A 13,371-nucleotide genomic window follows, 5' to 3' on the forward strand; every position below is an offset into this window, starting at 1 on the left:
TTATTCTGGTCCATTTCCTCTCAGTGTCAATAATGAAAAGAGAGATTTGGCCTGATGGAAATTCCTAGAAATGGGTGATGCCACCACCAGGGCCAGATCTACACTAGTCTTATACCGTTGCTAGTGTCCCTTTCTAACGTGGTTCTCTGTATCGTTTCTCTGTATCACGGGACACACTAGCGTGACTTACGTTTCGCTGCAATGGAACTTCAGGGCACATGGTTCCATCCTTCCGTTGTTCCCCCTCTTCTGTGAGAGCTGCTGGGTTTGCTCTGTCCACTGCCTGCCTCATTCCTAGCTGGCAGAGCAGAGCAGAGCAAGGCAATAGTCATAAGCACTCACAAACCCCCTCCCAAAACATCTTAACACAAGTCCCAGGGAATTGCCTGAATGTGTAGGAGCCAGCCACTTTGCTGAAGCTGAGCAGGGCAGGGTCTGGTCAGAGTTTGGATGGGAGACCAAATTGAAAAGTTTTAGCAACAGCCCCATTTAAGCCCCGCTGGTCATGAGTTTTGGACTTTGGACCCTTGTTAATTTTCCTGCAGGGAGCTATAGTGCTCCTTTGAGCGCTCCTCAGCTCCTTTGCAAAGGGGGGGGGGGGAAATGTTTTTTTAAAAAGTCATAAAAAATCAACCGATGACCCAATTTGATTCAAATTTGGTATTTGAATTACTGTGCCAATGTTGGTGTCTTTATCTATAAAGCTTACGCAGATGTAAGCATTTGTTTAAAATCCTGCTCCTGCGCCCACAGCAGCGGCTGGGGCGAATCTTTTGCAAAAGGAGCACAATTAAGGCAGGATGCCTGGGAGTACTTCACAATATAAGCAGATTTTAAGGTGGAAAACTTCTGAGTCCTTTGCATGCAATTGTCAGTGATTGCCCAGTAGAACGCTGGTGTGATTTATCTGCTGTAGCAGATAAGATAGCAAACGGGGCGAAGGAAGGAGAACAGGAAGTGGGCAAAGCAAACCCAGCAGCTCTGGGTTGCGAGAGGAAAATTACCGGTAGAACGAGGCACATGAATCTGTAGCCGCGCTGGAACTAAGAAATAGAACCTGTAAGTAGAACTCATTTGCAACGTTGGAGACCCAGGGTCACGTGATGCTGTGCATCACAGTAACCCATTCAAAACGTTAACATCAGTGTAGATTCCCACCAGGAAGGCCCTCCATCTCATTCCAGTCAAATGAAGCTTCAGGCAAATAAGGGACACAGACCAAGTCCTTTAACAATTGTTAGCATTTTGTTGTTGTTTATATGATCATAGAATCATAGAATCATAGAATAGTAGAGTTGGAAGGGGCCTACAAGGCCATCGAGTCCAACCCCCTGCTCAATGCAGGAATCCACCCTGCATTGAGGGTGGAACCCAGATCCAGGCCATTTCCAACTAAAAAGATTCAAACCAAGGGCCTGTCTTGACGAGGGGTTTTACCTGGTGTGGATCCACAGTGGCAGCAGGTCATGTGTATGATGCAGCTGCCATCCCGGAGCCATCCCACGGCTTTCCCCTGAAGCTCCGAATTAAAAAAGTTATGGATTTATCCCGACTTTTTCCACTTGGAGCGAGGTGACGATGGCATCTGCCATCTGTTGCCTTTCTCTGGAGCTGCTTCGGAGGCATGTCTGGGCAGATGGTGAACCCCAAATGGCCACTGGAATGCCTCCGCGCTTTTCCGGCATATGATGATGATGATGTTTTAGGATGTTGTTTAGGATGTTTTTAACAATGTATATTATGTTGTAATTCAGTTTAATGTATTTTATCATTTATTGTTGTTCCCCACCTCGATCAAAATGGAGAGGCGGGTAAGAAATAATAATAATAATAATAATAATAATAATAATAATAATAATAATAATAATTAAAAGGGTAAAACCAACAACAACAACACAACATGGATACGCGAAGAGGCATGGGTGCCACAGCAGAGAAGGCCCTCCTCTGTGAAAACAAGCCACAAATATTTGCCACTTCTTAAGGGGTGGGGGGAGAGGGAGTGCCACTTTAAAACAGTGTCCTTTTTGAGAAAACGTTGTAACCTTTGCTGTGAAACACCTCCCCCCTACACCCAAATAAACAAAACCTCAGCACAGCCCAACTCTGGATTGCTGTGGAGACTCAACGCAGGAGAGAGGGTGAAAGTAGAAGCCCCCCCAAGGCATCGGCTGTAGCTAGACCTAAGGTTTATCCCAGGATTGTCCTGGGGTCAAACCTGTTCATCTAAGTGCCACACAGGGCATCCAGCGCTCAGGCAGGGACGAACCCGGGATGATCCTGGGATAAACCTTAGGTCTTACTACGGCCATCATTACTGATAATCTCTTTCTTTCTCTTTCAGGGTTCTACAATCAAGTGGGTAAGTGGCACCTACTTGGGGATCTTATAGCTGGCTAATCCACCTGTTGTTGTTTTTTAAACATCTTGACCTCACCCCCTTTAAATATATTGTTTGGTTTCCATGTATCCTGTCCTTTCTCCAGAAAGTCCTGTACCTTAAACTTCTCCACTTGCATGGTCACCTGGTTAATGCTGCAAATGACAAAGCCGTTGCACAGGTCGCCGTACAAACTGAGGTGTTCAGCAATAATGGAAATGAATCATCCTCTCCGATACTCATCATGAGAGACGTAAGTGGCATCATCTGAAAGAAATGCTTGCCTGGTGGGCACAAGTCTGCCGTTCACCACCCCTGGGAGGGGGTGTCTCCAGGAGAAGTGGGAATCTGACCAGCCTCCTCCCCCTTGTGACCATTTCGGCTTCCTCAACTGTGTAATTGCAGAGCATGAATCTGACCACTGCCTTCTCTGTGCTTGATGGCAGGCTGGCCCTGGCCCTATCCATGGACAGGTGAGTGATCCATTGCATTTTCTCTGCCTCCACCATCTCCATCCCTCCACCCCAGGGCCAAACTGAACCTTCTCCCAATCACCCAGGCTTGATCGTTTTTCTTATGTCTAAGTACACATGTCCCTGATTCATATGGGACCATGGGAGCTTGGGAGTGTGTGTGTGTGTGTGTGTGTCTGAGAAGGATCTTGGAATTGTTGTAGATCACAAGCTGAATGTGAGCCAACAGTGCGATATGGCTGCAAGAAAGGCAAATGCTATTTTGGGCTGCATTAATAGAAGTATAGCTTCCAAATCATGTGAGGTACTGGTTCCTCTCTATTCGGACCTGGTTAGGTCTCATCTAGAGTATTGCGTCCAGTTCTGGGCTCCACAATTCAAGAAGGACGCAGACAAGCTGGAGCGTGTTCAGAGGAGGGCAACCAGGATGATCAGGGGTCTGGAAGCAAAGCCCTATGAAGAGAGACTGAAAGAACTGGGCATGTTTAGCCTGGAGAAGAGAAGATGGAGGGGAGACATGATAGCACTCTTCAAATACTTGAAAGGTTGTCACACAGAGGAGGGCCAGGATCTCTTCTCGATCCTCCCAGAGTGCAGGACACGGAATAATGGGCTCAAGTTACAGGAAGCCAGATTCCAGCTGGACATCAGGAAAAACTTCCTGACTGTTAGAGCAGTACAGCAATGGAATCAGTTACCTAGGGAGGTTGTGGGCTCTCCCACACTAGAGTAATTCAAGAGGCAGCTGGACAAGCATCTGTCAGGGATGCTTTAGGGTGGATTCCTGCATTGAGCAGGGAGTTGGACTCGATGGCCTTGTAGGCCCCTTCCAGCTCTGCTATTCTATGATTCTATGATTCTCCCCAAATTCCACCCCCTCTGTGGGTCTGGGTGGGTGTTTAAAAAAAGGGACTCCAATGGAGACTTTTCTCCCTTATCTAATCCCCCTCTCTCAGCTGGGAGGAAGGGGATGTTTAACATCTCTTCCAAGAACATCATGGTCCCAGTAGAAAAACTACTGTGGGTAGCTATACTAGGCAGCATTAGGAGAACGTTCAGTTGCAACTTGGACCTGTTGCTTGCCATAATTGCCAGGGATAGACAAAGGCAACGACACCAATGTCTCTATATAGAAATATTACACAGGCAGTCCAAGTATTAAAAGTCAAGCTTCCACATACCCAGTGCCCACTAGATTTTTTTTTTAATATGTAACCACTAGTGAGGGCTAGTAACTTGAGAATTAACCTTGGCAAGATTATCAGCCGCCTAAATTCGTCACCCTTGCTCAGAACGGCTTCCAGGCACATTTTGAATTGGGAGGAGGGAGGGCTCTGTCATATTCTTGATGACCCAATCTTGTCTTTTCCTGCCCCTCAGCCAAGATCAGCAGCTGGATTCTTCAAGCGTTGGCATCTCTAAGGTAGCTGACCTTTCCCGTGGCATCATTTCCCTCCCAATCAGGGCCGGTGCTACCATAGAGGTCACTCAGGCGGCTGCCTAGAGCGCCAAGCTAAGAGGGGCTCTGCACAGCGCAGCACTCACACGTGTTGGCTGTGAGCCAGCCCAGCCCGAGGATTCAGCTGAGCCTGGGTGGGCGAGATGGCGCCCCGCGCCTGCCCAGCTGAAATGAAGCCAGGGACGCTGGGGTGGGGGGCCGGCTCCATGTTCACACTTCCTCCCAGAAGCCGCCCTCCCAGAGCTGCTCTAGCCACCTGGAAGCCACCCTCCCAGAGCCGGGAGGCTGCCGCCAGAAGAAGAAAAAGCACGTGGCGAGCTCGACCCTGGCCCAAGCCAGCTTCTGCCTTACTCCCGAGGAAAGGGCACTGGGTCGCCTCACCTCTCTCCTCAAACGGGCCGCGATGTCCAGGCAGGAAAGCAAGCGGGACTCCCTCTCCCTTCCCCCAGGAAAGCTAGGGACTTGTGGACTCCTCGCAAGGCAAACTCTCTTGCTTCCCAATCCTGCGCCCACAGATCAACGGGACTTGCATCTGAGAAAGCGTTGCAACGGGAGGTACCAGTGCAGCCCAATCCGCCTATGCCTCCTTACTCGGAAGCCTTATTCCCCCGAGTAAACGTGCAGAGGGGATTGGGATGCCAGGCTGCAAAGCGGGTTGCGTTCGCACGGAAGTAAGTCCTGGTGAATTCCAGACGGCTCGGTCCCAAATCGAAGTGAGCCGGTCCCAGCTCTCCACTCGGCGCACACGTTCGGACTTCCGCACAATTTAGGGGGGGGTGCAAGTAGCTGGCCTTGCCTAGGGTGCAAAATAGTCTGGCACCGGCCCTGCTCCCAATGATTCTTATTCTGGAGTGATGGCCACCGCTTATGGATGTCTGCCTTTCATCTCCTCCTTCTCCTCCTCCAGGGACCCAGTTTTGTGCCCCACTGCAATAGCCTGCTGGAAGAAAGAATATTGTCTCTTCTCAATGGTAAGAGAACCAGAAGAGGGTTCTTCTAAATCCATCAGATTCAAAGGGATCTCCATGTTCAGAGGCTGCAAGGGAGGAGAGGATAGTTGGAGATCCTTCCATGTTCTGTGGCTGTCTGCCACTGGCTGCTAGTGGCTGGATGGCAAGAGCTGGTGAGGCGAGGACACTGGGCTCCACCACGCGTAATCCCCCCCCCCCACTTTGCCTCCATGTTTTTTACCTCCGATGCATAAGCACGTCAAGCTTATGGTCCCTTTCACCTGAATACACTGCTCTATCGCTCCTTTGCTCTTCCACTCCACCCTGCCCTTTCTCTTTCTCCCTCCAGTTCATTGGTTGCTCCCCACCCCTGTTTCACAAGACAGGTCCTGTCAGCTGAGTACTTCAACCAGACCGCCTTTCTGACTGGCAAAAATGGAACAACCCTTTAGCATCGAAGGAGCACAATCCTGTCTCTGCAGAGATTCAGGCATTGTACAATTTTTTTAAAAATGCTTTTGAGCCTGGGATGCAAGGTTGGGGTTTTCTATTCAGGCTTGGAGCCAGCTGCTGGGAGAGATCACTTTTCCCAGCCAGGACTTGATGCAAATCCATCCAAGCCAACAGCAAGGCTCCCGTCAGAGCACACGCCCCCAGCAAAGGAAAACGTGAGAGTACAGCACTACACGGAGGCTTAAGGGCACATTTAATGTGCTTAGGGAAAATAATCCAGATTTTAGGCATTCAGGGAAAAGATGGAAAAGGTGGGGGAAGAGGCGGGGTGTCAGCAGGACAGGCACGGCGTCATGTGAGTACCGTGCTGCAAATCCACTCACCAGGCATGGTGAGAATGCATGGAATCATTGGTGTGATGGAACCCAGTATGAGCTGCCCTGGTTCTGGGCTTCCATGAGGCAGGATGCTGGAGCAGATGAACCTCAGCTCACTGGCTCAGGTCTGTATTTTAGGATGCCCTTCACATGCCCTTGCGTTCCCCCTCCCTCATCAGAGGTGAGGTAGATATCAGCAAGGGAAAGGACTGTGGTGCCCCAGTTGTGATATGCTGTCCTCAAGGAAATGCCATTAGGAATAGCTGTATTATCTTTTAGGTGCCGGAGAAAATCCTTTTTGTTGATATAGGCATTTAAAAGGTTATTGGTTGATGTTTTATCAGTACGTTCTTCTGTTTTTATGATTAGATTTAATGCACTGTATTTTGCTGCTGTTTTTATGTAGTGCAAACTACTTTGGAATTTAGTTTGATATTCCAAAGCATGTGAGTAGAAAGTAGATCTCTAGATATTTTGGACACTAGCCATGCTGACGGGGGCTTCTGGGAGTTGCAGTCCAAAACATCTGGAGATCCCCCTTCTGCTCCAAACAAACAAACAAACAAGGATTCAAGGATCTGAAGAATGAATGTGATATGGCTGCAAGAAAGGCAAATGCTATTTTGGGCTGCATTAATAGAAGTCTAGCTTCCAAATCCCGTGAGGTCCTGGTTCCTCTCTATTCGGCCCTGGTTAGGCCTCATCTAGAGTATTGCGTCCAGTTCTGGGCTCCACAATTCAAGAAGGACGTAGACAAGCTGGAGCGTGTTCAGATGTGGTAAGAGCCCTCAAATTGAGCTCTCTCTCTAGGATCGTGTCTAGCCGCCGGAACCAAATAACAAATAGACACGGGGTAAGATCAAAGCCTTGGCTTTATTTCCGCAGCGAAAAGACTGCCTGCTTCAAATTTAGGAATAGCAGCAGCAGTCCTGAATGTTTCTCATCCAGGACTTTTATACTGTATTGCAAACAAGTTACGTATTAAGTCATACAGTGCCATGGTTTGGTATATTTCCACAGGAAGCTCATAGCATTGCAAATACTACTCTTAGCAGAAACTCATTGTGTATTTGTCTGTTGACTGAGCTGGGTCTTCCCAGATAACGTGCTTACCTCTCGACCTCAGCTGTGTATATGGTCTCTTCGCTTAGGTTGCATGTTTGACAAGGCAAAGGTTACCTTACTGCTTGTGTTCTGATAGAGAACGGTTAACTATTATTTATATCACAGAGGAGGGCAACCAGGATGATCAGGGGTCTGGAAACAAAGCCCTACGAGGAGAGACTGAAACAACTGGGCATGTTTAGCCTGGAGAAGAGAAGATTGAAGGGAGACATGATAGCACTCTTCAAATACTTAAAAGGTTGTCACACAGAGGAGGGCCAGGATCTCTTCTCGATCCTCCCAGAGTGCAGGACACCGAATAACGGGCTCAAGTTAAAGGAAGCCAGATTCCAGGTGGACATCAGGAAAAACTTCCTGACTGTTAGAGCAGTACGACAATGGAATCAGTTCCCTAGGGAGGTTGTGGGCTCTCCCACCCTAGAGGCCTTCAAGAGGCAGCTGGACAACCATCTGTCAGGGATGCTTTAGGGTGGATTCCTGCATTGAGCAGGGAGTTGGACTCGATGGCCTTGTAGGCCACTTCCAATTCTGCTATTGTATGATTCTATGATGTTATTATTATTATTATTATTAATTTATTTATTTATATAGCACCATCAATGTACATGGTGCTGTACAGAGTAAAACAGTAAATAGCAAGACCCTGCCGCATAGGCTTACATTCTAATAAAATCATAATAAAACAATAAGGAGGGGAAGAGAATGCAAACAGGCACAGGGTAGGGTAAACAGGCACTGGGTAGGGTAAAACTAACAGTATAAAGTCAGAACAAAATCAAGTTTTAAAAGCTTTAGGAAAAAGAAAAGTTTTTAGCTGAGCTTTAAAAGCTGCGATTGAACTTGTAGTTCTCAAATGTTCTGGAAGAGCGTTCCAGGCGTAAGGGGCAGCAGAAGAAAATGGACGAAGCCGAGCAAGGGAAGTAGAGACCCTTGGGCAGGCGAGAAACATGGCATCAGAGGAGCGAAGAGCACGAGCGGGGCAATAGTGTGAGATGAGAGAGGAGAGATAGGAAGGAGCTAGACAGTGAAAAGCTTTGTAGGTCAACAGAAGTTTATATTGGATTCTGAAGTGAATTGGAAGCCAATGAAGAGATGTTATCAGAGCCAAATGTACCGTTATAGATAAAGTAGTGTAGATTTCTACAAAGAGTGCAGGAAGTGTTCTTGTCAACATAGTCTGTTCTCCAGGATCAGAAACTGATTCAGGGGAGACGCCCAGGCCCTCAAGAGCAGAATCAGCCTCCACCTGCAGAAAAACGTCTCTTCCAATCAGTCCCAAACCATTGGATTTCTTTCTTCCAGGGCGCCTTCGTGATGGAATCCCAGTGCCTTCCATCCTAGGCACTGGATGGGTCAATGCAAGTGCTTCAGTGGTGGAGGTAAGATGTCAGCAGTGTGTAACCCACCTTTCTATGAGTTACTGTACTTCAACAACAACAACAACAACAACAATAATGCTAGTCATCTTTTTATAGCAATCCTGTAGAGTAGGTCAGCATTATAATCCCCCTCCCCTCTAGAACCAGGCCCAGCGAAGCAACAGAAACAACAGACAAAAATCCATCGTTTGGTTTCCTTTGAGGGTGGGAGTGAGCCAGGCAGATATCGTTACAGTGGGCAGATCAGGGGCTTGGGCCCTTGGAGGGCTGAGTTCAAGTCTCATCTTGGCCATAGAATCAAAGGGTGGCCTTGGCCAAGTCCCCTCCCTCCCTGCCTCCCTCCCTGCCTTATTCCCCAATTGGAGTCTGGCAACAGGAATGACATAATAAACCCAGTGGGTCAGTGTGAAGCCAGGTTGCAACTTGGGCACCTGCACGGATGATTTCCTTCCATTTTGTCCTTTTCTTTCTCCCTTCTTAGGGCCTGGCTAGACCAGGGGTTAGCGCGGTGCGAGGCCCATGCTCGTCCCTGTGCGTCCAGATGACACACAGGGGAACCTGGCCTCAGCCAGGCCTCAAGCCGCCCAGGCACTGCTTGTAGCATGGTTCTTCCCGCGGTCCTGGCCTCAGGTTGGGCTGAGGCTGGGACCGCGGGCGTGTTGCCAGGTCCACCGCTTTTCCCGGCTACTGGATTTACTCCCGAGTAGCTGGGAAAAGCGGCGGATGGGCTGCAGTGGGGACATGGGGGGCAAGAAACGGATGCTGGGGAGATCGGGGGGAATCACGGCCCAGGGGACATTGGGGGGGGAATTGCGGGTGGGGGGGGACATCAGGGGGGGATTGGAGATCGTGGGCCGGGGGGGAGGAGAACGGGAGAACGGGGCTGGGGTGGGTGGGTGGAGGAAGGAGAATTAAAAACAGCAACAACCTTACTTACCTTTCCTGTGTCCTGCCGCTTTAACAATAATAATAATAATAATATGGCGGCCAAGACGGCTCTCCTCCAGAGCTTGTCACAGCTCGCATCTGAATAAGGGCGAGATCTTGCATTATTCATAAAGCGAGGTCTCCCCTTCTCTCCCCTGGATTCTCACTGAGGTCTAGCAAGGCCCTTAGTTTCCCATTTTATTTTTTTAAAAAATTCTATTGTACATAAGGTTGCCATATTCTGAATCCACAAAACCGGGACAATTTTTTTGGTGGGGTGCTAGGATTTTTTTTTAAAAAAACTGAGCAATATATAAAGGTCTAGGGAAAGAAAGAAAGCTATGTATCTAAGCTTTAGTTATCTAACACTTCAATCCTATGTGTGTCTACTCAGAAACAAATCCTATTAAGTTATATAGGACTTATTCCCAGGTAAGTATGCATAGGATTGCAGCCTAAAGCACTTAAGCACCTGCAAATAAATAATAAGCAAAGAACAGTTTAAGCAAACAAACAGGAAACAAAGACACTAAATTACATTTCTCTACTAGTTCTCAAAAGCTAGAGGAGACTTCAGTATGGAGACTTACACTCCACTGAGCAGGCTCAAGGCACCATTTCAGAGGTTGGAATTTCTCTGGCTGGCTGGAACAGGAATCCGGGATTCTTGACTGACTAGCCGGGACATTTTGGAAGTGGCACAGAGCGGTAAAGCAGCAGTTTCTGCAGCTGAAACTCTCCCCACAGCCTGAGTTCCATCCCAGCGGAAGCTGGTTTCAGGCAGCCGGCTCGGGTCGACTCAGCCTTCCATCCTCCCAAGGTCGGTAAAATGAGTACCCAGCTAGCTGGGGGAAAGGGAATAATGGCCGGGGAAGGCAATGGCAAACCACCCCGCTATAAGGCCTGCCAAGAAAACATCAGTGACAGCTGGTGTCCCTCCAAGTGTCAGTAATGACACAGTGCTTGCATGAGAAGTTCCTTTCCTTCCTTCCATTGGAAACCGGGACATTCCTGGTTTTCCAGGATGTATGGCAACCCTAATTATAGATGAAGGGAGGGGTGAATGAAGAAGGGGAGGAAAGGGAGGGGAAGAGAAAGAAGATCTGTTAGGTCTAAGAGGGGTAAAGAGGGAGGTTAACCTGAGCAACGGGCCTGACCTAGTGGGAGATCTAGTATTATGCAAGAGGGAGAAAATGTCTCCCTAGCCACCTTCTCCACACCAGGCATCATTTTGTACACCTCTTCATGTCTCACCTTACCTAGTGGGCATTGAACCAGTAATGGCTTCTCTCACCTGCTCCTCCCTCAATCTTCACATGCACTGCCTTCACTTCAAAGTGAAGTGTTGAAAGAGCATGCTTAAAAGAAACCACCCCCTTTCTCTCCTTCCTTAGGGTGCCCTTGTGCTCTGCGTCTGAACCAGAGGATCTTTCATGCACAGAGTTCTCCGGAGCAAGGAGGAAAAAGGACGCCAGCCAGGAAGAATGAGTCTTTAGCCTTCATCCCATGTACCCTTTTATTGTGGTTCTCCCTCGAATTATCCCACTTCGTTTATATAGTGCTTATATACCATATGAAAATTTGCAAACTTACACTTGTGCATTTGTATGTCGCAAGGCTCTTTACGCCTCTCCTGTAGCGCATTGCCATTACCCCGCTGAGGTTCACTCACACCTTGTTGTTTTCACCGTGGCCTCACCCACTGATCTCCTTTGTACCTCCCCCTACAGTTTATTGGTTGTTGTAAGTTGGACAATTCCCCCTCCATTCATCCTGTCCAAAAACCTACCTTCCCCCTTCCATGTTTTGCATGTGTATGGGCATTGTTCTATATGTGTTTACTCAGAAGTAACACTCTCTCTGTTCAATGGGGTTTCCTCAAAGGTAATGTGGTGCATGTGGTGTTAGCAGTTGAAATCAATGGGATTTACTTTTGAAGAAGGGAACCAGCACATCTGTAGTTCATGAACTTAAAAATGCAAGCACACACACACACACGCACACACACACGCACACCACCACCACCACCACTTCACCGGCTCGCTTTCTTTCCCGCTTCTCCAAGAGAAGGAGCCATGATTGCCGGTTTAACACCACTTGCTTCATGGCTGCTCGTCCTCCGCTCTCCTCGGCTGGGAGTTGGGACTGACACCCCCCTAGATCTGCGATAAAAGGGGGCAGGAAAGAAATTCACATGCTGCCACTAAGCATTGTTTGTTAGGTGGGATAGCAACCCCCCCACTAAAATTCTTGGGGGGTTCTTCCAAGGGAGCTAGTTTACGATGGGGGCACAGATTTTCCCAAGTACATCAGCTTCTTAGGAAATCCTGGATAAACAGCTATGCAGATGCAATCGCTTCCTTGTCTCCTTCTAGGTTTTATTCTTCTTCTCCCACCCCTTTGATTAGCAAGTTCCAAGGAGATCTGTGGGGCAGCATAACCCACTTCACTCCAAATGGGATGTTTCCATCAAACTGTATTTTGTCTTCCACTCTGCACTCCATGCACTTCTCCAACGATCGCCCCAAACTTCAGCGGGGAAGCAGCTCTAAGAGAGAAAAACCGTCCCATTTAAACTGTTGCTGGGGTGAATTCACATTTCCCCCTCCCCCTTTTGCATTTCAAACTTGAAGATGCAGAGCTTCGCTTGTTCAAAGGGGTGGAAGACTGCTCCTCCGTTCCTTCGCGGTACTGCACTATAAGCTCCAAAGGGCTTGAGGGAGGAAATTGGTTGGCTGTAGTTAGACACCGCACCCTCCCTCCCTACAATTTTAATACATGTTGTCTAGGCTACAGCCGTTCCCCTAACCCTGCCTGGAGGCTCCCTCCCTCCCTCTGTGGCTCCTCCTTAGGAAAAGGGCACAGAAAGAGGGAAAATCTTTCCAGCCCCCCTTCCATCCATTTCTCTTCCCTCCAAGCACAGACCAAGGGGCAGCATGTCATATTAACAGTTGAAATCAATGGGATTTACTTTTGAGTAAAGTAAATCCCATTGAAGATACACAACTTCTTCAAATACTTAAAAGGTTGTCACACAGAGGAGGGCCAGGATCTCTTCTTGATCCTCCCAGAGTGCAGGACACGGAATAACGGGCTCAAGTTAAAGGAAGCCAGATTCCAGCTGGACATCAGGAAAAACTTCCTGACTGTTAGAGCAGTACGACAATGGAATCAGTTACCCAGGGAGGTTGTGGGCTCTCCCACACTAGAGGCCTTCAAGAGGCAGCTGGACAACCATCTGTCAGGGATGCTTTAGGGTGGATTCCTGCATTGAGCAGGGGGTTGGACTCGATGGCCTTGTAGGCCCCTTCCAACTCTGCTATTCTATGATTCTATGTTCAAAGGAATGGAAATGCGATCCTACGTTCCTCCACACTAGCAGACTATGAACTCCAATGGATTTGAGGGAGGAAATGTAAAAAATCAATGGATGACCCAATCTGGTTCAAATTTGGCATGCTGAAAACTCTCCTTAAGACCTACCACTGTGCCAATTTGAATCTCTTTATCTTTAAAAAACGAAGGTGCTGCTGAAAAGGAGGGTGCATTTCCCACATTTCTTTTAAGGTGAAAATGGACGAGTTAAGATGGAGGAAGCAGGAGGAGGAAGGATTTGAATTGGCAATTAAGAACACCCACTGGACACAAGACACACACCTTTCTTTCATCAGCAATTCCGCCCCTTGAAAACACACCCACAGAACACCGGATTCAAAATGAGGGATGAAAGTACATGTTGCAGTTTGAGCGATGTGCTTTCGCATGACCGGAAGAACCGTACTTTCTGCACACCAAAATATTTCACTTCTTTTTGCTAAGAAGTGCAATTAAAGCAGGATGCATGGGAG

General features: G+C 48.2%; 1 protein-coding gene across 2 annotated transcripts in view; it reads left to right on the forward strand.

Moving 5' to 3' along the window:
* LOC134413307 (uncharacterized) overlaps window positions 1-11,115 on the forward strand; it is a 34,471-nt gene extending 23,356 nt beyond the window's left edge. For both annotated transcript variants that reach the window (XM_063147471.1, XM_063147470.1), the window contains 7 exons: window positions 2,345-2,362; window positions 2,487-2,633; window positions 2,786-2,853; window positions 4,234-4,276; window positions 5,220-5,283; window positions 8,520-8,596; window positions 10,918-11,115. In XM_063147471.1, coding sequence (XP_063003541.1) covers window positions 2,345-2,362; window positions 2,487-2,633; window positions 2,786-2,853; window positions 4,234-4,276; window positions 5,220-5,283; window positions 8,520-8,596; window positions 10,918-10,941 — 441 coding nt within the window. In that variant the 3' untranslated portion in view covers window positions 10,942-11,115. The remainder of the gene's footprint in view (window positions 1-2,344; window positions 2,363-2,486; window positions 2,634-2,785; window positions 2,854-4,233; window positions 4,277-5,219; window positions 5,284-8,519; window positions 8,597-10,917) is intronic.
* The last annotated feature ends 2,256 nt before the right edge of the window (window positions 11,116-13,371 follow it).

The sequence above is a fragment of the Elgaria multicarinata genome, chromosome 1, assembly GCF_023053635.1.
Source record: "Elgaria multicarinata webbii isolate HBS135686 ecotype San Diego chromosome 1, rElgMul1.1.pri, whole genome shotgun sequence".
Classification (NCBI taxonomy): Eukaryota; Metazoa; Chordata; class Lepidosauria; order Squamata; family Anguidae; genus Elgaria; species Elgaria multicarinata.